Source organism: Monodelphis domestica, chromosome 5 (genome assembly GCF_027887165.1).
Source record: "Monodelphis domestica isolate mMonDom1 chromosome 5, mMonDom1.pri, whole genome shotgun sequence".
NCBI lineage: Eukaryota > Metazoa > Chordata > Mammalia > Didelphimorphia > Didelphidae > Monodelphis > Monodelphis domestica.
In genome coordinates, this window is record NC_077231.1 from 236,940,470 (window position 1) to 236,964,850 (window position 24,381).

At 34.9% G+C, this 24,381-nt stretch overlaps 1 protein-coding gene across 3 annotated transcripts in view; it reads right to left on the reverse strand.

Moving 5' to 3' along the window:
- PTPRN2 (protein tyrosine phosphatase receptor type N2) overlaps positions 1–24,381 on the reverse strand; it is a 1,540,336-nt gene that overhangs the window by 51,237 nt on the left and 1,464,718 nt on the right. For all 3 annotated transcript variants that reach the window (XM_007504686.3, XM_056800889.1, XM_056800890.1), the window contains 2 exons: positions 23,845–23,918; positions 13,600–13,677 (listed from right to left, as the gene is read on the reverse strand). In XM_007504686.3, the coding sequence (XP_007504748.1) occupies positions 13,600–13,677; positions 23,845–23,918 (152 nt within the window). The remainder of the gene's footprint in view (positions 1–13,599; positions 13,678–23,844; positions 23,919–24,381) is intronic.

Here is a 24,381-nt window from a genome sequence, read left to right on the forward strand (position 1 = left end):
GTTGGTGTCTGATAAACAGCAGTAACCACCTCTGGATTGTTTTCCCACTAGCAACAACTTAATAGTTGCCCAAGGGGGTGGGGGGCTGTTAAATGGAAAGCACTGGCAATTTTATGGAAAACTACACTAGACTTCTTGAATAGGGTCTAAGAGTATGATCATTTTTCAAGTACAACAGACTTAATATGCCTTGGTGTGCCTACCATGTGATTTAGGGATTTCCATGGCAAGCGCAAACACTCATAAGCCAGGATTTTTTTGAAAGTGAACAGTTGTACAATTACTATTGATGTATTTATTCTCAATAGCTTGACATGTACATTAAGTTACCTGGGCCCCAGGGAACATTGTTACTTATGAACTACACTCTCCTCAGCCTGCTTTCATGCTCTAAATTAAATATGCATATTTTACACCTTAGATAGAAGTGGCACTTTTAGGCTGCCATGCTCTTCAAGATGAGTACCCATTAAGAATGCATCAAGCCCAGTTGTATGCCAAGAGAAGAAAAAAGGACTGTGAATCAAAACTGTACTTGAAAGCTGAAAATTCAGTAGGGTTTAACTATGATACAAAAAGAAGAATAAGTAAAAGGTATTCAGGCATTTTGTTTGATTTTAATCAAAGATTAATTTCAAAATGTTAAGATGGGTTAGTAAGAGCTCTGGGGACTAAAGTTATTTTAAACATATACAAGTCTTTGAAATGATCACCATTGCCTAAGTCTGAGTTGGAATTCTGCTATGTATGTATGTATGTGTATATATATATATATATGTATATATATATATACATATATATATATATATATATATATATGGGTTATTATGATTTTACTACCACCACCACCACCACCACTACTTCTACTACTACTACATAACTATGGTTTAGAGAGGAATAGGATTTGAGAAACTTGAGAAGCCACATATGAATTAACTCATGTTTACTATATATTTTAAGTGAGAAAAAAGGGTAGTGAAAAAGCAGCTACTTTGACAGAGTGGGGCTAACCCTCTGCCACATGAAGTTGGCAAAATTGGTCTTTGTGATCCCACCTTTCCTTTGGACACCATTTTCCTGCCTTCTGTTGACTTCTCCCCAAGTACTGTCAAGCTGTACAGCTATTTTCTAAGAACTGGAGGAGAATTATTTAATAACTCACTTTAAAGTGTTAGCAGTGACTTAACGAATTACCCTTAAGACCAGACCTTAGAGGCAGCATGTACAATGTGGTGTGGGCAGAGGGGTTAGATTTGGAGTTAGGAAGACCTAGGGTGAAATGTTGCCTCAGATGCTTACCAGTTGTGTGATCTTAGTCAAATTACTTAACTTCTTTTGTCTTAATTTCCTGTAAAATGAGGGGAGTGCGGGAAGTTAGGTGGCCTGGTAGATGGAGAGCCAGGTGTGGGTTCAAATCTGACCTCTGACACTTCCTAGCTATGGGAGCCCAGGCCAGTCATTTAATCCCAATTGCCTAGCCTAGATAGATACTCTTCTGCCTTGAACCAATATTTAGTATTGATTCTAAGACAGAAGGCAAGAGTTTAAAAAAATGACAAGAGTAGACAGAGGGAAATATATATTTTATTCCACACTTTGGACACAGGCCAAATGAAGATAGTAACATTTATAGTAATTTGTACTGAGCTGGTTTGAAGAAAACACTTTTCAAATCTCAAAGTGTTATATGCTGCTTATTATTAAGTGCTAATTTATTATTAACTATTACCTATCAAGAATGTTCTATACTTGAGCTGAAAAATCCATTCTAAAGCACAATGTTAGGGAGAACTTTCTTAAAAGTTCACATGAAAAAGACCCAGACCATCAAGACAGAAAGTTCCCTATCTTCACCAAAATATTTATAATAGCACTTATTGAGATAGCAAAGACTTGAAACAAAGTAAGTAACCATTTATTGGGAAAAGGCTAGGCAAGTCATGTTATGGTAATATACTGGAATATTACTTTATTATAGGAAATCATGAAAAATTCAGAGAGGCAAAGGAAGATTGATGATCTGACAGAGTGAAGTAAGCAGAACTAGGAAAAAAATGGATAAAAAGACTTTAAAATAGTAAATTGTAAGAAACATTATGAAAAAATTTGAAATTGAGCACTGTGTAATGATGTCCAAGCATGGTCCAAGAACATATATCCCTTCTTTTATGCAGAGATGGAAAACTGAGTTGTAGAATATTTCCAGCTATGTCTGAGATAGTTGATTATTGGTTAATTTTGCAGAACTCTTTTGGTTCCCTCTTAGATTTAAAATCTTTGTTACAAAGTATGACTCTCCAGAGAGGGGAGAAGGAGGAATATATCTATAAATGAATGTGATATATATATATATATATATGTATATATATATATATATAAGAGGTACCAATAAAAATAAGATTAAAAATAAAAAGGGAAAGGGTTTATAGTGAACTACAGATTCACTAGTATGACAGTATGATGAGGCAGCTCTAAAAAGCTAATGCAGTTCTGGAATGCTTTATCAAAAACATAGTGTCCAGAATGAGAGAAGTGGAAGGCATTTCATCTTAGGAGGGTTACAAAATTTATTCAGAAGAAGCCTATTGAGGTAGTAGAAGGAATTTAAATCATGCTATGGGAGGATTACTTGAACATTACATATAGCAATAAAAATATTGTTTGAAAAATGACTTGTGTATGTCCACCTCCAGAAAAAAAGAGAAATAACCAAGACATAATTTTATATATACATGATGCCTTCTCTAAGTGTAGGAGGGAAGAGAATGAGGAAGTTAGCTGAGTAAGAAACAAAAAATCTGTAAGAAACAAATAAATAAATTTACATAAAAAGAAAAAAAGACTTTGGGATGTTTAGTCTGGAGAAGAGAGGACCTGGTGGGAAAACATTATTACAACCTTAAAATATTTGAAGATTTTATGCAAAATAGAGGGACTAGATTCATTGAACTTGGCTTCTACAGGAAGCATTAGAATGAATGGATAGAATTTATGGGGGGGGGCCAGATTTAAAGTTGACATAACAAACATCATAACAATTACAGTTGTCTAGAAATAGGATGGGTTTTCCCTGGAAGTGAATTTTCCACCCTTGAGGTCTTTACCTGAAGCCTAGTTTGTCATTTTAGAGAGATGTAGAGGTAGCTCAGGTTCCACCTAAGAGTTGGACTAAATTATTGCGGAAGTCCATTCCAACTCTAGTATTCCATGAGTTGTTCTTCTCTAGAATGAAGCCTTCTGTACATGCTCAATAAATATTGGATGAACTGAACTGAAGAAAGAGCACAGGAAGCGCAAACTTCTCAAAATCTTTATGTTGGGCATGGGGGCTTCATCTGCCAAAGAGGCAATGATAGTTTGCTTGCTGGCCCTTTTGAGTACTTGGTTCTTAATAAATCTGATGATCATGTCTGTAAAGTAGTTATCTTTCTGCTGCTCAGTGCAATATTCATAGAGGTGAGGGAATAATCTGAGGGTAGACATATGAGTTCCAAAATCTTTCCAACTTGAATCAGAGATCTATAAGTGCTTCTGATCTTAAAAAAATGAATGTGAAGAATTTGAAATATTTGCTGTCTATAACATTAAAAATCATGTACTGCCTTATGACATATCATGGAGCATTCTATTTTGTTGATTATTTATTTTGTTAATTACCTTCATATGCATTAATTTTTATCTTGTTTCTCTACTAGATTGAAAATATAGGCAGGGACTCAGGTATATATTTTATATTTCCCATATTTCTAAGCACAGTACCTTAATTACTATAGATGATCATTTAATTGGTAGATCTAAAACATGAAAATTTGGCCATTAGTTCTAAAAAACACAGAGTATATTTGCCATCATTAAACATTAATGCCCTAAACCAGAATGTTTTAAAATAAGTAGATTGTAGATCTGGACATGGAGTTTATTTAAGTTAAAGTAGATCAATTAGTATTAATAATCAACATTAATTAAGCAATTATTGAAACATCATGTTGATTCATGTGACCTAAGAGCACTTTCTTTTGACCTATTTGTCTTTCTTTTAGGCATTACATGAAATCTAGCCAGGAGAGGTTATAGCAATTTTTAATAACTGATTTTTTTCTTGAAAAGCAGCACATTTTGTTGAATTGCTAGGATGAAACTAGAAAATTAGAAGGCAATAGCTCTAGATAACCCTCTCCCTACTGAGTTATCAAATAAAAATATCTCTAGGGATTGGAGAGGTAGGGTTTGATTTAGATACATCCAGGGGTCTTTTGAGGACCCATATTAATGGAGCAATGAAGATATCATTGGCATCTCCTGAAAAAGACTTGAGGTCCATTTATTTCTATGAACCTCTTAACCAAGGCAATGTGAATGGGAAGGACTCTCTCTTCTTACATTCACACTTTCAGGGTTTAAGTTATCATTCTGAGATTTCTTTTTCTCCTTCATGGCTTTCATTGATATACATTTTACTCTAATTTCATGTGTATATAAATTTTGTAAGTTAGAGAAGGAAGGAGATATTAAATACAATGTGATTTGCTTGGGATTTATATTGATAATCTGAGGTTCTAGATATCCCTAAATACACTATTGTTGTTAGTAAAAATTTGCTACCCTTTATTTCCCTATATATAAATAATCTTGATGGCAAGCCTCCAATTATTTTGACAAAGATAATTGAATAGTATTTTTCAACTGGAAAGTGTAAATGTTGTATACTACAATGGAAAAGGTATTGTTTTCCATTTTAAAAGACAATGTTTATAACTCGCTTCTTTGTAGCATATGAACTTCTGGTTCAGAAAGATGTAACTTCAAAATTAAGATCTATATTCATGTATAGATATATATGTATGTATGCATGCATGTGTGTGCTATGCTCTCATTTTCAAGGCAGCATATGGAAATCATTTTACTTGCAAAGCACTTGGCTTCTGTTTTGGTCTAGCAGAGTGACTGACAAATAGTAGATGCTTGGTGATTTGGTGAAGTTGAAGAAATTCCTATAGCTCAAAAGGGAATTCAAATAATAATAATAATAGGTAACATTCATATAGCACTTTACATATGTAGCACTTTATAAATGTCCCGTGGGATCCTCACAATCACAGATATTACTGTTCCCATTTTACAGATGAGCAGTTTGGAGAGAGAGGTTGGGGATGGGGGGGGTGGGAAGAAGACAAAAAAGAAGAGGAAAAAGAAGAGGAGCAAGAGCAGGAGTCTTAACTCAGGAACCAGAACTAAATAATCCTTCATGTCTTCTGGGTTTTTTTTCCCACCCACTTCTCCACCTGTTTGATTTAGATACACCAAGCATTACCCAAGGCATTGTCTTAGAAGAGTGGGCCTCGTTTCCAGAATCAGAGTAAATAGTAAATAATTTTTTATTTACTTTAATGGCAATTTCATCCTTCAAGAAGCAAAAGAACCAATAGGGCTAACTTCCATTCTGAATTAGGGTCTCCCTAACAAAGATGGGTTGTTGAGGAGTAAGTGAAGATAACCTGGAGGGAGAAAGTGTCTACTTTGTCTTCCATTTGTAATAGAGGAGAGGAAAGCAAAGTTTAATCTGACAGAAACCCTCAATTTTAGGAGAGAAGATTTCAAAGGGTTTTGAGAAAGGATAGCTAGGCCCCTATGGATTTAAACTCTGCAGGGGAAGGTAGACCAGAAGGAAAGGGATTCTCTCAGGAATGAAATTCTAAAGACACAAAAATAAGTAATTCTGAGGAGGAGGAAAAAGGTGAATTGTCTAAAGAGACCAATGTGGATGCACATCAAGAAACTTGAATTTTAAAAAGTCAAATACGAAGATGGAAACACGAGAGGTAATAGATGCACACAGAAGCACAGCACAGACCTGTGACAATAATGTCAGGAGTGTAAAGGTGCAGAATGAGCTGCAGAAGGCAAGGAAACCTTGGGGGAAATGAAAGTGTTGGAGATTTTTTTATTTGTTGCTATATTGGGGAAGAGAGGAAGATCAGAGAAGGGACAGTAATAATACCATTCAGGGTGGCTGCTATGGTTTTCTCTTATTTTCCTCTGTTTTCTCTTACAAGAAGAATGTTTTTTTGACAGTAAAGGACAGAAAAGAAATGGGAATGAGGGAGTTCAACATCAATATTAATAAGATAATAACATTGAAATATTGAACTACTCTTTATAATCTCAAGTCACTTGACCCAGACTTTCCACACCCCAAGTTACCAAAATAACTTGTATGTATAATTGTGAGGTTACATACAGTCAGTGAGGCATACCTCACACTATAGAGAAAGAAAGTTACACATAATTGGAGAAGGGTGAATGTTCTGATTTTTTTTAAAGGAGGTAAATGGATCCTGAAAACAATAAGATAGTGAGCTTGACTTTGATCCCTGACATGCTGAAATGTATTAACAAAAAGGATAGTTCCTTTATATTTAGAAAAGAAAGTAGTGACTAGAAAAAGTCAGCAAGATGTAATCAAAAATAAGATATGTCATTGGTGATGAAATATCTTCTTACCCACCTTCTGATAGAGAGGTGCTATTGTAGGATGAGACATATATTTTTGGACATGGCTTATATAGAAATTTATTTTGCTTTACTGTGCTTATTGGTTACAAGAATTGAGAAAAAAGTACATGATATTTTAAAAAAATTAGTTAAGAACAGGCCACTCCAAGTTAACCAGTTTTCTTTTTTTGAGAATGTTACCAAATTGGCCCATCAGGGAAATGTTATAACTACAGTTTATAGAGGTTGGAGCAAAGTAGTTTTTATAAATTTCTCCTATCACTCTTGTGGAAAAGATGGAGGTATGTAGGTTAGAAAGTAGTACAATTAGGTGAGTTCAGAACTAGATAAATTCTAAAGCATACTAATGGACTAATAGTATAGATTTGAATTGTTTTCAGTTGAGTGCTTCAATGATTTGTGTTTGGCCTTGTAACATGGCATTTTTTTTTTTATCAATAGTCTGGTTAAAGGTATTGATAACAATTTTATGAAAACTGAAGATGATGCAAAGCCAGGAGGGACAGCTAACATAATGAAGACAGAACTGGGATTCAAAATGCTAGTAACAATCTAGAAGTCAAAATTTAATATGATAAATGTGAAGTCTTCCACTTCATTTAAACACCAATTTCACAAGAATATAATAGGTGAGGCATGATTAGAAACTAGTTTTTCTGAAAACAAAATTCAGAATGTTAATGGATAGCAAACTCAATGTGAGTCACCAGTGGGATAAGATGGCTAAGAAAGTGAATAAAATGCCAAGACTACATTAGGAGAAACGATGTCCAAGACTAGGGAGGTGATAGGACTGTGGTATTCTGTCTTCTTCAGACCACATCTGGAATGTCATGGTCAATTCTGCACAGAACATTTAAGCAAGAACACTGACAAGTCATAGAGTGTCCAAAGGAAGGGAGTCAAAATGGTGAAAATTCTTCTAAATACGTTTTATTTTAAAGATAATAGAATCTTAAAGCTAGAATGTACTTTGTAAGTCACTCAATCCAAACTTTCAACCAACACAATTATATCTTTTACAACATGCCCAGTAAACCTCTGCTTGATTTCTTCTACTGACAGAATTTACTACTTTACAAGGACATAGTTTCCATTTTTGCTAGTCAATTCATTTTTACTTTGAACCAAAATATATTGCCAGTATTTTTCATCAATTGATTACTTCCATTTCTTTCCTCTGGAGCAACATAGAAACACCACATGATACAATGAGAAAAGCACTGGATTTAGATTTAGTTGTTCATCTATTTAAAGTCTCTTGATTTTCCCCATCATTCTTCCCAGATAATATCCCTTCACCTTTCTGAAGACAACCATCACATCTCACTTTAGCACTGGCTTCTACAGGATCAACATCCTATATTCTTTCAACTGTCACTTAAATGATGGTTCCTAGACTTTTCTACCATCCTGACACTCCTCCTCTGGATGTTCTTTGATGTGTACTCTTCCTTTTGAAATGTGGTATTCAGAACTGGATATGATATAACTAGCAGAATGAGTATGACATCCATTCAGACATCACAGGCTCAATGACATCTCATGATTCCAATTAATATACCTCCAAAGTGCATTCACTATTGGGTTAAAATCACATTAAGCTTGTGCTCAACTAAAAGTCTCAAATATTTTTCAAATGAATTGCTTCTGCCCATTATTTACTGATACAAATGATGTTTGAACCCCAAAACAGGATGACATTCATCCTGGTTAAAAGTAGCAAGGCATTCTAGGTATATTATTGAATGATTTATAGAAATTCACTGGAAACAAAAAATATGTGTACCTAACTTTACATAATCAACATAACTTTAAAAAATGGTATGTAAAGCAAACCTTTGTAAACTAATTTATTTTTTAAACTACAGAAATTGCTTAATAAAGGAAAGAATTATTTTATGAAACAATTAACCCAAAATTATTTATTTTCATATATTTGATTTTAATGTAGTTCAGCAGCTACAATAAGTTGCACATTATAATATGTAAGGAGATGGAGGGATGCAAGAGAAGCATAAGACCTTATTTAAGAAATTTGATGTAAGCTAATATTTGCAAAGTACGTTAAGGTTTATAAAGCATTTTCCTCATTATAACCTAGTTAGGTAATCTTAGAGAATATCATTATTTCATAGAAATGGAAGTTTAGGATTAGAGATATGAAGTTACTTTTCCAAGGTCAGTTAGTAATTAAGGACTAGAGCCTCAATTACAGGGATTATGGTTTTAAGACTAAGGTTCTTTCTATTATATATCATACTAGAATCTGCCAACATACTGGAATAAATCTATACCTACATAAAGATAGGAAAAACTCCTTCAACCACCCACCTAGATTTTCTCTTTGGCATTATTCTCTTTCTGTTACTGATAACACCATTCTTTCCAGGCTAGAATCTAAGAGTCACTTTTCCTTCATTATCTATATCTATTAGTCATTTTATTTATTTTTTTAGTCATTTCAGTCATGTTCAACTCTTTGTGACCTTATTATGGGATTTTCTTGGCAAAGATACTAGAACAGTTCACCATTTCCTTCTTCAGCTCATTTTACAAATGTGGAAACTAAGGCAAACAAGATTAAGTGAACCAGGGTCATACGGTAAGTGCCTGAGGTCACATTTGAACTCAGGGCTTGTTGACTCCAGGTCTAGTATTCTGTTGACTGTACCATTTATCTGTACTTGTTATTTTTATTAAGTGGCTACTATGTGCCAGGCACTATTAAGACCTTGAGATACAAAGAAATGTGAAAAACAGTCCCTGATCTCAAGAAGCTCACAGTCTGATGGGCAAGGTGGTGGGGAGACAACATGCAAAAACTATATTCAAACATGATATATATAAGACATATTGGGGTTCCCCCACCTCCTTTTTGAGTTGGATTCTTTCTTTGCTTTTGGGAGGAGGTGGGGGGGGACTTGTAAAACTATACAAATTTTATAAGAAAGCAAGCATTTGAAGGACTAGAGCCTCAATTTGAATTCAGGTAATCTGGTTTTAAGGATGAGGTTCTTTCTATTACACATTATACCAGAGCCCTCTGTACTGAAATACATCTAAATGCTACATATCCACATCAAACTCCCATAGGAACTCCACAGATTTTTAAAGAGGTGAAACAAGCACCCCAAGAAGAATGCTAGTTACCTAAATGGCTTAGCACTGTGATAGTGAACCTATGATGTGCGTGCCAGCACTGACACGAAGGAGTGCACCTAGGCTGTTAAATAATATAAAAACCAACAAAAGAAACAGATAGACAGATGAAATTAGTAGCACTTGCTTGGGCTTGAAGTGTACAAAATACCAACCTTCAATTGAAGATTTAACCAATGAAATTTAGCAACAAAAAAGTCACTAATAGGCAGGTTAGTTAAAGAATCCCCTCACTTATCTTAGTTCAAGGAACCCGACACAAATTAAATAATATTAAGACCAACAAAGGAAACAGACTAACAGATGAACAAAGAAACCAAGCAGATAAGTTTAAGAATTAGTTTTTTATTTATTAAATACGGTTATATATTATAATTATACATCTTTGTTATTTAAATTATAAATATTGTTAAATTATGGGTTTTTTTTTTCTTGAAGTGACACACCACCCGAGCTATGCTTGTTTTTTTTTTTTTTTGGTGAATTTTGACACACCAAGCTTAAAAGGTTGCCCATCACTGGCTTAGCAAGTTGATAAGATTAATTTAGAGAAGTTTTTGTGGCCCAAGAAAAGAATGGGAGTCAATATCTATAGATGAAAGATAGAAAAACTGGAAAGAAGGCTTGGGAATTAAAGTCTTGAGTGAGCTTTTATGGTTTAGGGTATTATTTTAAAGTTCTTTGAATTTGTTTCCAGATGGCTTCTTACAAAGAAGGATGAAGGAAGTCAACTCCACTTCAGTGGAGTGTTGGGTTGGAAATCTTGATTTCAAATCTTGTCACAGACACTTACTAGCTCTATGTGACCCTGGGCAAGTCACTTCACCTGCTTGCCTCAGTTTCCTAGCAAACCACTCCAGCATCTTTGACAAAAAAACCCTGAATGGTGTCTTGAAGAGTCAGACATGACAAATAACTGAACAAAAAATATATAATGAAATGACTGAAAAAAATAACAGTAACAATTTACCAATAAATTCTATTGGATTCTTCCTTCAAAATGTGTCTGAAACTCATACTTTTCTTAACATTTCTACTCATTTGAGACCTCATCACATATTACAATGGCCTCCTACTTGACCTCCCTGCCTCTCTTTGCCATTCACCTTATACACTGCTACGTTTATCGACTAATCCCACTTCTCAGTGACCTCTGACTTTAAATCCCTTTAGTACGTCTACAAAACACTGGGGTAACTAAACCCTTCAGACAACTAATACTCAGAAGCAGCTAGGAATGATATAATCTGTTCAGAAGACCTTTTTAAAAAAAATGTTTAAGACAAAAGCAAATTGCTTCATAAGACATTTTAATACATGTAAATTTTTTGGTTTTATAAGATTCAGTTTCTTAGTAACAAAAGAATAATTGTTGCTGACCTCCAGAATAATGCCTGGTGGATATAAGGGGGCAGAGGCATATTAGCAAGGACAATTTACGGCAAGATGTAAAAGGAATCATTGGAGACATGAGACCAGAAAAGGAGATGGACCAGTCATGTAGTAAGAAACAGGCTGTCCAGGAGTTGTGCTGGAAATCAGGGAGTATTTAAAGATTCATAGAAAGGATTAATTGGAAAGATGACCAAAAATGGTTTACAGAAGAACATAGATAAGAATCACATGGGATAAATTACAGAATCTCAGCATTAGAAATTATGTCTTCATAGGCCATTTAGTCCTGTTATGGACTGAACCAGTGGAGGGGGAACATGTCCTGGTGAGCAACTGGATGCATGGAAGTCATGAAGTCTTGAACTTAATAATATATAGCATTCATATAGCACATTAAGGTTTTCAATGAGCTTTACAAATATATCATTTTGTCATTGTAACAACCTTGCAAGGTAGGAGCTATTATTATTTCCATTTTATAGATGAGGAAACAGATGCAAACAGAACTTAAGTGACTTGCCTAAGATCATACAGCTATTAAAAGTCTGAGGCTACATCTGAGTACAGGATTTCCTGACTCTGACACTATCCATAGATCCAGCTATAAAGATGAATAAGGAATTTAAACCCATGAGGACACTTTCCAATTGTCCTAGGTCTTTTAAAAATTAATTCTATCTTCTAATACATCTGATTGAGCTTTGTAATTTAAAAACTTATTAATAGGAGAATTACCGAAGTCTTTTGTGTTCTACCAGTGACTTCACTGAAGTTATTAAAGGGAAACAATTTCATATTTTCGAAGTGTGCTGATACTACAGTTTTGGTCTGGCTATTACATTGAAATTTGTAGTTGGTAAAGGGTTGTATTTTAAAAATATATAATTAACAAGATCTACTACTGCCACCTGGAAAAGCATGCTGTATAGGATTATCCATGCCATGGGCAGTTTCACTGTGCAAATGATTAATAACTCTCAGTTAATCAGAAAATGCAATTAGAGTACTATCACATAGTTTAAAAAATATTTGTAAAACATCTCTACCTTTAAGAGACACACACAATGTAAGATTTCTGAGTCATAATTCAGTTGAGAAAGAAAAATGATAAAATCTTTTTCTTAAGTCACTAGAAGATAAAAATGGAATATGCCTTAAAAAGGTAAAATGTGTTACATAAGGCTAACTTTTAGACATATGTATGATGGAAAAAGGAGATGGGTCAGCCATGTAATGAGAATGAAGGATAACAGGCAATTCAAATATCATACTCATATTTATGAAATACTAAGACTTGGAGGAAATAGTGTTATGTTGGCTTCCTACGGAAGATTATCCTCTAATTTTTTTTTTAAACTCTTACCTTCTGCCTTAGCATCAATTTCTGAGACAGGAGAGTGGCAAGGGCTAAGCAATGGGGGTTAAATGACTTGCCCAGAGTCACACAACTGGAAAATGTTGGAAGCCCGATTTGAAGCCAGGATCTCCTGATTCCAGGCACGTTTGCTTTATCCACTATGCTACCTAGCTGCCCCTTCCTATGAAAGATTTAATGGAGGCCATGATCAAGAATTGAACTGAATGAGAAGGAATAGATGGGTTGCAATCTGAACTGGTAAGAGGAATACCCAATGCTTTAAAAAAATCATATGAGCATGTTTATTCCCTTTCTTTTTTCCAATTAAAAAAAGAAAATTAGGTGAAGATGATACATTCTTTAAAGTAAAAGCTCTCTAATATTTTTTAACACAGGAACCTGCCCTCTAGGTACAGACTTGCCCAGCTGCCTTTCAAAAAACATCTGAGATGTATATAGGACTTGATGGATTTATGAGGCACTTTATATTCATTCTCTCATTTGTTCCACACAACTCTGTGATGTTCTTGTTATTCCCATTTTACAAACAATGAAAATGAGGTTGAGAGAAGTTGTGATCTGCATATAAGAGTGAAATTTGAATCCAGGTCTCTCCCCGGTTTCAAATAAAACCCTCATTGTACAGCAACAACTTTGCCAATGAAATCTCATTTGCCAGATTGAACATCTTTCATTGTTGTTCAGAAGATATCATACTTATAGATGATAAAATTGGTAAGTTCCATTACAATGCTCCAATAACAATAATCAAGTCATGTTAAAGCAAGATTCTAGTCTATTTGCTTAAATTTAATTCGTGAGTTAGCAAAAGGGCCAGCACTACTTGCCATATACCAATTCCCTTTCTCTTCTTGTCATCCAATCATATGGATTCTGTAACTTCCTCGTACAACTTGGACATTAAATATTAAAGGGAACTTTTATATTTCTGAAACAGTCAAGCTCAAATATAATCAATTTGAAAACAGGCTACACAAATCTTTAATTTTTAAATGAAATGATCAATGCAAGATTTCGAATGTAGAGTCAATCAGGCATCTTGGCCCATACAACTGTGATCCAGTGAACTTAATAAAACCAAAGTTGTTAGTTATTGAAGACCAGTTTGATAAATTCCACTTTAAGAAAGGGTTTAATTTAAAAGGACTTACCTGCCAAAAGTCAGCCACAGTAGCTGGAAGTGGTCCTTGGGTAGCAATATATGCAGGATTTCTGGGGTCATGATCCATCTGAGAGAGACAAAATTACAACAAAAATTACTCAAGAATTTTCTTAAGCTACTAGAAGATAAATATTTAAAGAAATGTTGATAAAGAAAACCTATACTATGTTCTCTTGATTTATGATGTCATTTTAGTATTTGACTATTTCAGAAATGGGAAAAAAATCTCTTTGCCAAATTTCCCAAATAAATGGGAAACTGGCCCTTTTAAGTTTGAAATACTTTACTTAGTCCTAATATTGGGGTTTCAAGATCAACATCTCTAAAAAATGAGGCTCAGTGGACTAAGTAAATAAGTCGCCAACAAATGAATTAAGTTCAAAATTTGAGCTCTCACTCTTAAAAACAATCCCCCAAACATTATCCACATATGTAGAAATGGAGGAAATGGGATTGCAGCTAGGATTCTGTTCTGCGACTTTTAGCCCAACCTTATAGAGAAATTGTGTAAAAGTCTGAAAATGTTATAACATTCATTGAGTCTATGCTGCCAATGTAAATGCCCTCCAGTTTTACCACAGACATGGCACTAGGCATAATGGATCCATTTGTTCTTACCAGTGATTATGAGACAGTAAGCTCTTAACTGAGAGAAAACCCCACTCATCCATGAAAAAGGAATAAACTCTTCAGGGCCCAGGAAATGTTCACTAATAACTGGCATCTTGTTGGTTGCTCTGAAAGTGTTAACTCATCTCACATGGGTGGTTGTTTTTGTTTACTTCAAGGGAGTAGCTCACACTAGCTGAGTCATCATCAGACTTGAGTCCAGGGATATTAAGAGCCCACAGTGAGATAAGCACTTCATAGAAGAGTGGTCCCAGCCTTCAAGTAGCTAATTTCCTATTCTATTTCCACCATGCCAGTTAACAAGGAACTAAAAACAAACAAACAAACAAAAGAATGCAGTTGTGGGCTTTCTGGCTAGTTGATTTGTCCAAATGCATCCTGCTAGCCTCAATAGAGGATGTTTGGCTTGAAAGACCTTAATTATAACATTTAATTCAAAGACTGACTGAGCAGAAAAAAAAGAGGGTGAGAAACAAAGCCTTGAGAACCAAATAGGATTACAGTGCTACATTGAAGGTTTTCAGAGCAATAGGGTGTGTTTCTTTTCCCTAAATCCTAAGCCTCAGTCAACTAGTAAAAGAGGAGGGAGTGGGGAGTGGGAGGATATTAAGCTCAATGTTCAAGAATACTTTCTGATAGAATTCTCAGATTGGATGACCTCCTAGAAGGAGAGTTAGAAGCCAAACCAAATTGGACAGGTTCCAAAGGGTAAACCTAGTAAGTCATTCTACCATGGTGGAAGGGATAGTTTGTTGTTGTTCAGTTGTTTTTGGTTGGGTCCTACTCTTTGTGACCTCAATTTGAGGTTTCTTGGCAAAGATCCTGGAGTGGTTTTGCCATTTTTCTACTCCAGCTCATTTTACAGATGAGAAAAATGAGGCAAATGGAGTTAAATGACTTGCTCAGGGTCATTCAGCTAGTAAGTGTCTGAGGCTAGATTTGAACTCAGGAAGAGGAGTCTTCCTTAATCCAGGACCCCACTTTATTACCCAGCTGTCACAACCGTATGTTGAAGGTTTTTCAACTTCTCAGGTGAAGATATTTATTTGTTGACTCATCTAATGCCTTTCTTCTTTGGTTTGAGTGCCTACGCCTTGATTTCAGGGCCCTCTAAAAAGGTACTGCATCTTTTTTACCTTAGTATTATAATTAAGAATTTGTGGCATATACAGTACAGATGTGAGATGTGCCACCATATGCAAAGCTAAGCATTAAGTTATGCTATTTCAGAACCGTTTAAAAATATTGCTCTAAGTTTAAAATTTTAAAAAGAGGAAGTACAAGACATTTTCCTTCTAATAGGCATCTCCTGAATTTGTTCATAGCCTATCAACATTTTCCGTGATGATGGTTGTCAGCATAAAAGAATGCACCTTATAATTATGTGCACTATGAAAAAGGAAAAGCGCATAAAAGAACAGATGTAAGTTATTCTAATAGAACAACAATGTGATACTTTCTGGAAAAAAGATACTCAGGAAGGAAAATGCCTTTGATGCTCCTAATTTTCTGATTCATAATTAAAACTGGACCTAGTGTTGAAATTCATCACGATAAACACAATACAGGTAAAATTATGTTATTCTTAATGAAAGCACCAATTAAAATGTTGCAGAAGGGAAAAAAGAAGAACCTCAGGAGAAACAAATGAGAGTTTTTGATTTTCAAAATATATACTTATTGTGGGGAACAGTGGGGGTGATAGCACTTTGCCAGGACTTTGGCCTCTTTCCTGTAAAGAGTTGCATAAAAAACTTAAAACTCCACCTCCTTGTCAAATGGGTCTTTGGCAAAAGGCAACTGGGAAGGCTGATGCTATATTCAAAAACTGAAATAAACTGATGCTATATTCAAAATAGTTACTTTTTAAACAGCATTCAAAACAACAAATGTGTGATTAAGAGCAAAAGTTGGGAATGGTATAGGGAGGATAAATAAGTCAACATTTATGAAAGGTCATAATTTATTTTACAGTGATTAAAAATTTTTTTTTAACTAACCACCTGTTTGTGTGTTAAAGACAAAAGCAAAGAAAATCAATGATGATGTAAGTAGTACTGTCAGAGAAGAAATACTTTCAAACACTCAACTATCTAGTAAATCAGACTTGGGCTACTCTTGGTGTTTTAGCACTAATCAGCTGCTGTCAAAAAGCTGCTATTTGGAATGTGGCAAACATCATAATGAGCACAGAGTGGAGAAATGTGTCATCCATTTAACAATAACTCAAAAGACAATTACAATTATTACATTCCAGGCACATTCTGTTGTACAGAAAACAATTATGGGCAGGAACACTTTTTGCTCATAGCAAATATAAGGCAACAGAAATTCCTATCATGCTATTAGCCGGTCTGTAACTGAATAAAAATAAAGCAAATATTTAACTACTTAAACATAATATGTCTCATTAACTTCTAGGTGCATTTTGGAAAGGTTCATATTTGATAAAAAATATTAACATGAACAAAAATATACACATACACATATATAAATGAATACATAATATATATTCTACATGGACTAAATAGATATATTAAACAGATGATATATAATTATATATTATATTGTATAGATATTATAATGTTAATATATAGTACTAACTATATATATATATATACATTCATATATATGTAAATATGTTTTCTAATCAAAGTAATTGATTGGAGATCATAGCATATCTACCTTTCTACCTATCCATTCTAGTAGTATGGAAATGTCTTGTCAACCTTCTCCTCCTCTGTATATTCTCTTGGATGCTAATGTGTCAGAAAATCTTCCCTATTCCCTTTCTCTCATTTAAGAGAACACGAGTTCTATTTTTTATCTGTGTGAATGTATTTATATATCTACATATGCATATGTAAAGCCCCAAATATATATACTTAATACAGACACACACACACATATATATGTAATAAACCATAGAGTTAAAGTTAGAAGGGACCTTATAGGCCATCTAATCCAACCCCCTCATTTTCCAGATGAGAGATGAGAAGTGACTTGATTCAAGTTATATGGGTACTGAATGTCAGACCTGGAATATACTCAAATTAAATCTGTATATAAATGCATAAGGCATAAGAACCTCCCTCTCCCTCTCCCTCTCCCTCTCCCTCTCCCTCTCCCTCTCCCTCTCCCTCTCCCTCTCCCTCTCCCCCTCTCTCTCTCTCTCTCTCTCTCTCTCTCTCTCTCTCTCTCTCTCTCTCTCTCTCTCTCTCTCTTCCCCTCTCCTCTCTTTTGTCTTCCTATTTGTCTCTTTCTCTTCTCGCTCTCTCTTTTCTCTCTCCTCTCTTTCTCTCCTCTCTATTTGTCTTTCTCTTCTCTCATCTCTCTGTTTCTCCTCTCTCTCTTTTCTTTTTCTATCTCTTCTCTCTCTTTCTCCATCTTTATTCTCTCTCTGTCTATCTCTTTCTCTTTCACACACACTAACACCCCATCTAGGGTTGATAGTGAAATCATCAGTGAAATATATGACAATTTGTTAAAAAAAGAGACATCTGGCCTGCATGAGCTCTAAACCCTGCTCTAAGTTTTAGTCAGTGAATTAGCTGTATAGGGTGAAAAGATTTTATTTCTGTGAGCTCAAAGTTTCCATGTTTTTTCACAGCACTAAGTAATGGTGCATATGGAGTAGGAAAGTGGTGCAATTATTAAACATTTTCTCTTATAAAGGAAATTTTCACTGTAACATTGCCATAGCAGACAAGTCAGTATCACAGTGAACCATCCTTAGAGGTGGTTTTGTGATTTCATGTGAAAAAAAGATTAAAGATCATCACAACCCAAGTGTAAAGAATATAATTTTGCTTTTGCTATGAATATTCCTGTCCCCCTGATCCCCAAAAGAAAACCATTTGTTTCAGCTGAATTCTTTACTCATGAGAAAGCTTGCATTCCTAAGAGGTAGAAAAAAGAAAATAAAATCCAAGGAAGGCTAATTCTTACAGCACTTGGAAAACGCATAGGTTTGGTTTTTTTCTGTTAAGATCTGGTTACACACCTCAAATGGTAGAATGGCAATTAAAGAAAGAATTGTCATTGCTTGATTTTGACTTGAGAAACTATCATCTCTCTCCTTTTAAAAGTTTTATCATCTGTCTTAGTAACAGTTCTAAAATGGAAGAGTAGTAAGGGTTAGGTAATTGTGGTTAAATGACACAGCTAGGAAGTATCTGAGGCCAAACATGAACCCAGATCCTCCTGACTCTTGGTCTGGCAGTCTAACCACAGTGCTATTTAGTTTCCCCAAGAAACTATCATCTCTAAGAAGAGGACTTGGAAACAATTTTCTCAACACTGTTGCATCTCCTTTATCCATTTTCTGTGTATTCCAAAGCTTTGAACCATCTGAGAATACTTTCTGATTGAAGGAAGAGCTTTATACTGATGTTAAATGAGAAGACAAATAAGCGATATTCTTCAATTCTGACTTCAAACAAGTAGACACTAAATGACCAGCTTCTATTTCGTATAGCTTAGATAAAAGTGAGGGGCAGCTAGGTGGCGCAGTGATAGAGCACTGACCCTGGAAAACTCATCTTCATGAGTTCAAATTTGGCCTCTGACACTTACTAGCTGGGTCATTTAACCCTATTTGCCTCAGTTTCCTCGAGAAGGAAATGGCAAGCAACTCCAGCCAGTATATTTGCCCAGAAAACCCCAAGTAGAGCCACGAAGAGTCAGATACAACTTAAAGCAACCAAACAGCAACAAAAAAAGATAAAAGTAAAATGGGTCATTTTAGGATGATCCTACCTATTGTAAAATTGTATACATGGTGGGAAAACAAATTCTCATTTTTCTATAGGCACCCTTCCTTCTTACACTTTGATTTCAACTTCCTAGCAATATGCTTTTACTGTTATTTAAGGCACAGAAGGGACAACCATTTCTTAAAAGTATATTAAGAAAATAAGAATGGATTTTAAGTCATCTTCATCTAGCACTCACGTATATAGTTGAATATGGCAATAATAACAATAGCTGACATTTTTATAGCACTTAGTTGTTTGCAGAGTGCTATTATTTCTTTTTCATATGTATGTATACAACAATTCTTATGAAAGAACAACACTCTTTTACTGAAACACAAATCTAGGAGAACCTCAAGAAGGTCTCAGAAATCACTTTTGTCTCTATGTTAACGAAAACTGGTCTTGATTTGAATGTGTTAAATGACTTTGAAATTGAAAATTTTAAACAAATTTTCTCCAAATAAATGAGAAAATAAAGAAGTAATTCCATTTTCAAATGTCATTAAAATTTCAGAATTGTTCTAGATTAAAAAAAATTTGTATGCTGTGTTGGAACAAACTGTCATATTAATGACATTCCTCAGTCTGGTGTCTTCAATAATAAGCAAGCTGAGTTTTTAAATGTAGTTGATGGGTTTCTCTCTCAGACACCCTATGAGGGGAAACAGAATTCCCATTTACTTTCATGACCTCTGATTTAAAAGCAAAGATTGCACATTATTTACTACTGGATGATTTCCCTGAAATTTAATGAGGACTAAGTACAAATATGACAGATGTAATTATCTTAGTTTTATTCTGCACAGTCAGGGTCTCCTTGTGCTATAATTGCAAGCCTTTCATTCAACTGCTGGTAGCAGAGTTATTATCATTGTACTTTCAGTGATTTCTGAGAGAGGAGGGAAAGTTGGTATCCTCTGGCTCATTCTTACAACCCAGAATTTAAAAGGCATCTAGTACGTTTGCTTATCATATGAAATTTTTAAAAATTCATGAAATCATCCTATGGAATTGTCTGTGCTCCCAACAGTCTTTGGCCTAGGGACTAACAGATCAGTTTTTGATTTTAACAAAATTGAGACTAGATAGTACAGGCAAGAATAGGCATGCAAACCAAACACAAACATATCTGTGAGCCTATATGGATATATGTGGGTGGCTGCCTCCCTTTGGCAAATATCATTGTTATTTAGATGGAAGGGAGGGCTGGAGCAGCTCAAACATCTGGAAGCTGAGCCCCTGGCTCTATAATATGGAGATAGCTTAGTCACAAATACAATGATGTAACTCAATTCTATCTAAATTTGAAAATAATTGCTTTTTTTTTTTACTTTATCCTCTTGAGATGTCTTGGGCTCCGAGGGGGGTGGGTGGGTGGGGAGAAAACTGCTCTTTTCTTTCAATTCAGACAATCCTGGTCGTGTTATTAACACTCACCTTGCTGACACAATGAAAAAAATATATCCTTGTATAATCCAATTTTACTAGGCCTAATAACCAAAATACCACATGGAAATTCTGATCATTACTGTGGTTATTAAAATAAGAAGATGGAGCAGTAAACATATGAGCTATATTTTTAAGCCACAAATAACTTTAAAAAATCCTAATCATATTCCATTGCAGTAAATGAGAAAAACCAATTAAGTGTCCCCAAAATGGCAATATTGAAACTATAAATGAAACTAAACCTGATTATTTTTTTTTCCAGGAGCAAAGAAATCAAAACTATCCAACTAATTTCTCTCCTTTCTTTTTAAAATGATCTGGGCTATGACTGAGGTCATGGTGGAATATATTCAGTAGCTGAAGTAATTTTGACAAAATCTCTGATCAACTTTTCAACTATTAGGTCAACTTTTTTTCTTTTTAAATTTACATATTAATTAGGTGAGAATCAAGGTACAGATGAAGTCCTTTAAATAAGACCTGTAGATTATTATAAACAATTTATACAGTTATTATTACTGTTACTATTATTATTGCCACTCATTCTCTTCTTGTCTGGTTTGATTAATTAAACCCACATGTAGGCTCAATAGTATAAAGTCCATTTTTAACCATGATGGTGGTGAAGGTGCTATTGGGGGGGCTAAAGAGCTAATCATGTGGCTTTACCATATAGGCGGGTTTTTTTTTTTTCTATGTGCCTGTTCTGAACCAAGGAATAGGATTTAATCTCTAGCACATAGGAATCATTTATGAGCAGTCAGGTGGATAGATCACTAGGTTTGGAATCAAGAAGACTCATCTTCCTGAGTTCAAATCTAGTATCTGACACTTATTAGTTGTGTGACCCTGGGCAAATCACTTCATACTGCTAGCCTCAGTTTCCTCACCTGTCAAATGAGTTGGAGAAGGAAATGGCAAACCATTGTAGGATCTATGCCAAGGGATAGAAGCCTGATTGAGGTCAGACCTCTAACATATACTAGCTAAGGGATCATGGGCATCTCTTGTTCTTTTAGCATCCCAGGTTACTCTTCAAGAATATTCATTACCAATCAGTAACTTCTCTTCCACAATGGGGTTTTTACAATGGTAATTGGTTCCCCCACCTCCACCCCAAATATAGATTTAGAACAGGAAGAGACCTCAGCAGCCAGGCATTCTTAACAAAATGCATGATACCTTAGAATTTTTTGTATAACTATACTAATATATAGTTATATATATTATTTTTATACATAAATATATATATATATAATTTTTAAAAAAGTTTTATTATCTGTCTTAGTATCAGTTCTAAAATGGAAGAGTAGTAAGAGTTAGGCAATTGTGGTTAAATGACACAGCTAGGAAGTGTCTGAGGTCAAACATGAACCCAGGTCCTCCTGACTCTGGGTCATGCAGTCTAACCACAGTGCTATTTAGTTTCCCCCCAAAATATATATAAATATATATAAATATATAGTTATCCCTTAACTATATTAATATATAGTTATCCCTAACACATTGCAACTTCCCCCCATCATGGGTTCCATATCTTGCAGGTTGGCATGAGAAATTAAATGGAAATTTTGGGGGAGTTTTGCAGAAGCTATAGATGACATGTGGAAACAAGCAGACAACACAGAAAAAAGTTTAGAATCTCAGAAATGCATACTTGACCCAAAATTTACAATAAGGTATTGTAAGATTTAAAGGAAAAAAATTCAGACTTTTCTTGTATAAAGGGAGAGCTAAAAAATTTTACATGGATTTTCCATATTTGCATGGGTGCTGCTCCTCTAATCCCCATGATATAGAAGGGAGAACTATAGGTGCTTTCCTTTGTAAATTTATATATTTTATGTTATGCATTTAAATATATTACTCTGATAAGGAGTCTGTAGATCTTGCCAAACTGCCACTTGTCTTAGGTCAAACAACTAGTTAATTTCACAGGTCCAGATTTCTGGGGACCAGAGGGGCTCCCTTCTTCCCCCAGTTCTGAGGGGAATCATGTGAAAAATGAAAATGAATCATGTGATAGGGCTTACTTGATTAAAATAGGCAAAACTCTAAGTTGTCCCTTACAAACTGTTTCTGGCTCTGATCTAAAAGGCTGCTCCATAAAAACAAAGCAGTATTGTTTTGATTCTAAGACTGGGTAAGTGAATTTTGCCAGGCAAGTATATAAACTTTCTGTTACTTCTTCATGCTTTCTACTTAGGATCTCAACCAAGTACTTTCTTCTCACTATGATCTAAAGAGGCAAGCATCTGATCCATCATAACTTTGTAATCTTCAGAAAGGTTCCTGTCACCTTGCTTCCCACAGACACCAAATTTAAAGAAAATCCTTTAAGGGGGGCTTGAAAACACAGTAAGCAAAATTTCCCCTACCTTGACACATAGATAACACATTCCCACAGCTCAGGCCTTCAGTTTAAAATGCCACTAAGTACACCCTTTTAAAAACCTATCTTCTGGCAGTTCTTTACTTATAGATAACAGCTTATCTTCTTTTCCATCTGCAATCATATTCATCACATTCAGTTTTGAAAAATCTGCCTGAGTTACCCCTTGAAGCCTGACTTTTCACCTTTTTCCTTCCTCCTTCCAATTTTCCCCCCATTCTGCTGAGTTAAGATTGGTCAGATAGCCCCTTTTTCAACCTTATCTGGTAAACCACAGTCCACAGAGAAAAACAAAATAATCAACAGAATGGCAGAATGGTGCCCACATTAGAAGTGGGTGGGTAAGGCATTTCTGGAAGACAGAAATATTTACTATTTACTGGGGTCTTGGGCCAAGTGGTTTATAAGAAATTGCCATGTCAATTTCTTCCCCCCCAAAATAGACAGTATTTGAAATCCTTGCTACAATTGTAAGACTAGATTCCTCTAATAAGGGCAGAATCAGGAAACAGTCTCTTTTTTTAAAAAGAAAATCTTCCCTTCCTGGAAAAGCCTAAATGAAATTAATCCATAATTCTAAATCTTTTATGGAGTCATTGACCATTTAAAAAAATGATAGTTTTGCATTCTGAGACATTTTCCTTTCCTTTCTACCACAGGAAAAGAGGACAGGCAGTTTAGAAAAAGACACATACAATAATGGAGACTCCTTCCCCCACAGGTTCTTTTAATAGTTTCCTGATATTTCACCATTCACTGATTTCATTGCCCAATAAGTTTATTGTCTAAATCTTGAATCTACTTTAAGCAAGCTAGAAATTCCTGCCCATTAATGGGATCTGAGCAGAACTTCTACAGAAGGTCAGGATTCTTTTTTTGACTTATCCTGTCCTGGAAAAACAGCTGTGGCTATTTTTCCAAACTAAAACAAAACTGATGTTCTGGCTCTATTAATGCGATGTGAAGAAAGGCCAAGAGTTGACTTATGATCGATTTACATACTTACAATGGGACTTGCATTGATGTAGTCAGAATTGTCGTGGCTATTTTCAGATTTCAAAAGTATCCTGGAATGATCATCTGTAAGCAAATCCAATGGAAAGGGGAAAAAAAAGGACATAATTAGATTTCTGCTCAGTACTTCCATCTGCCTGCATGTTATGCTGTTTTAATAATGAATGCTGTCAATGCTGTTCTCTCTTAGGTAATGTAGTATATATCATAACAGACCTCTTTTCCTTGAAACATTTTCTCAAATAGTTTTTTTCCATGTATTATTAGGCAGAAGTTTTTATTCTTTTATCCACTCCCTGTTTTCTCTCTGGTCCTTCTCATTTAAATGGATGAAGAATAAGAAAGCAGAAAGGGAAGGACACATTTTTTTCTTGAAACTCTGGAAGTCAGATGGTTTTTACTTTGATTATGAATATGGTGAGTAGGTCTTAATCTGTGTTGTGTATGGAACAATCTTTTGCACTCAAGTCATAGATTCTTTGGGATCAGAATGAAAGGGAAGATTGACTGAGTGACTAGAAGTTTGGCC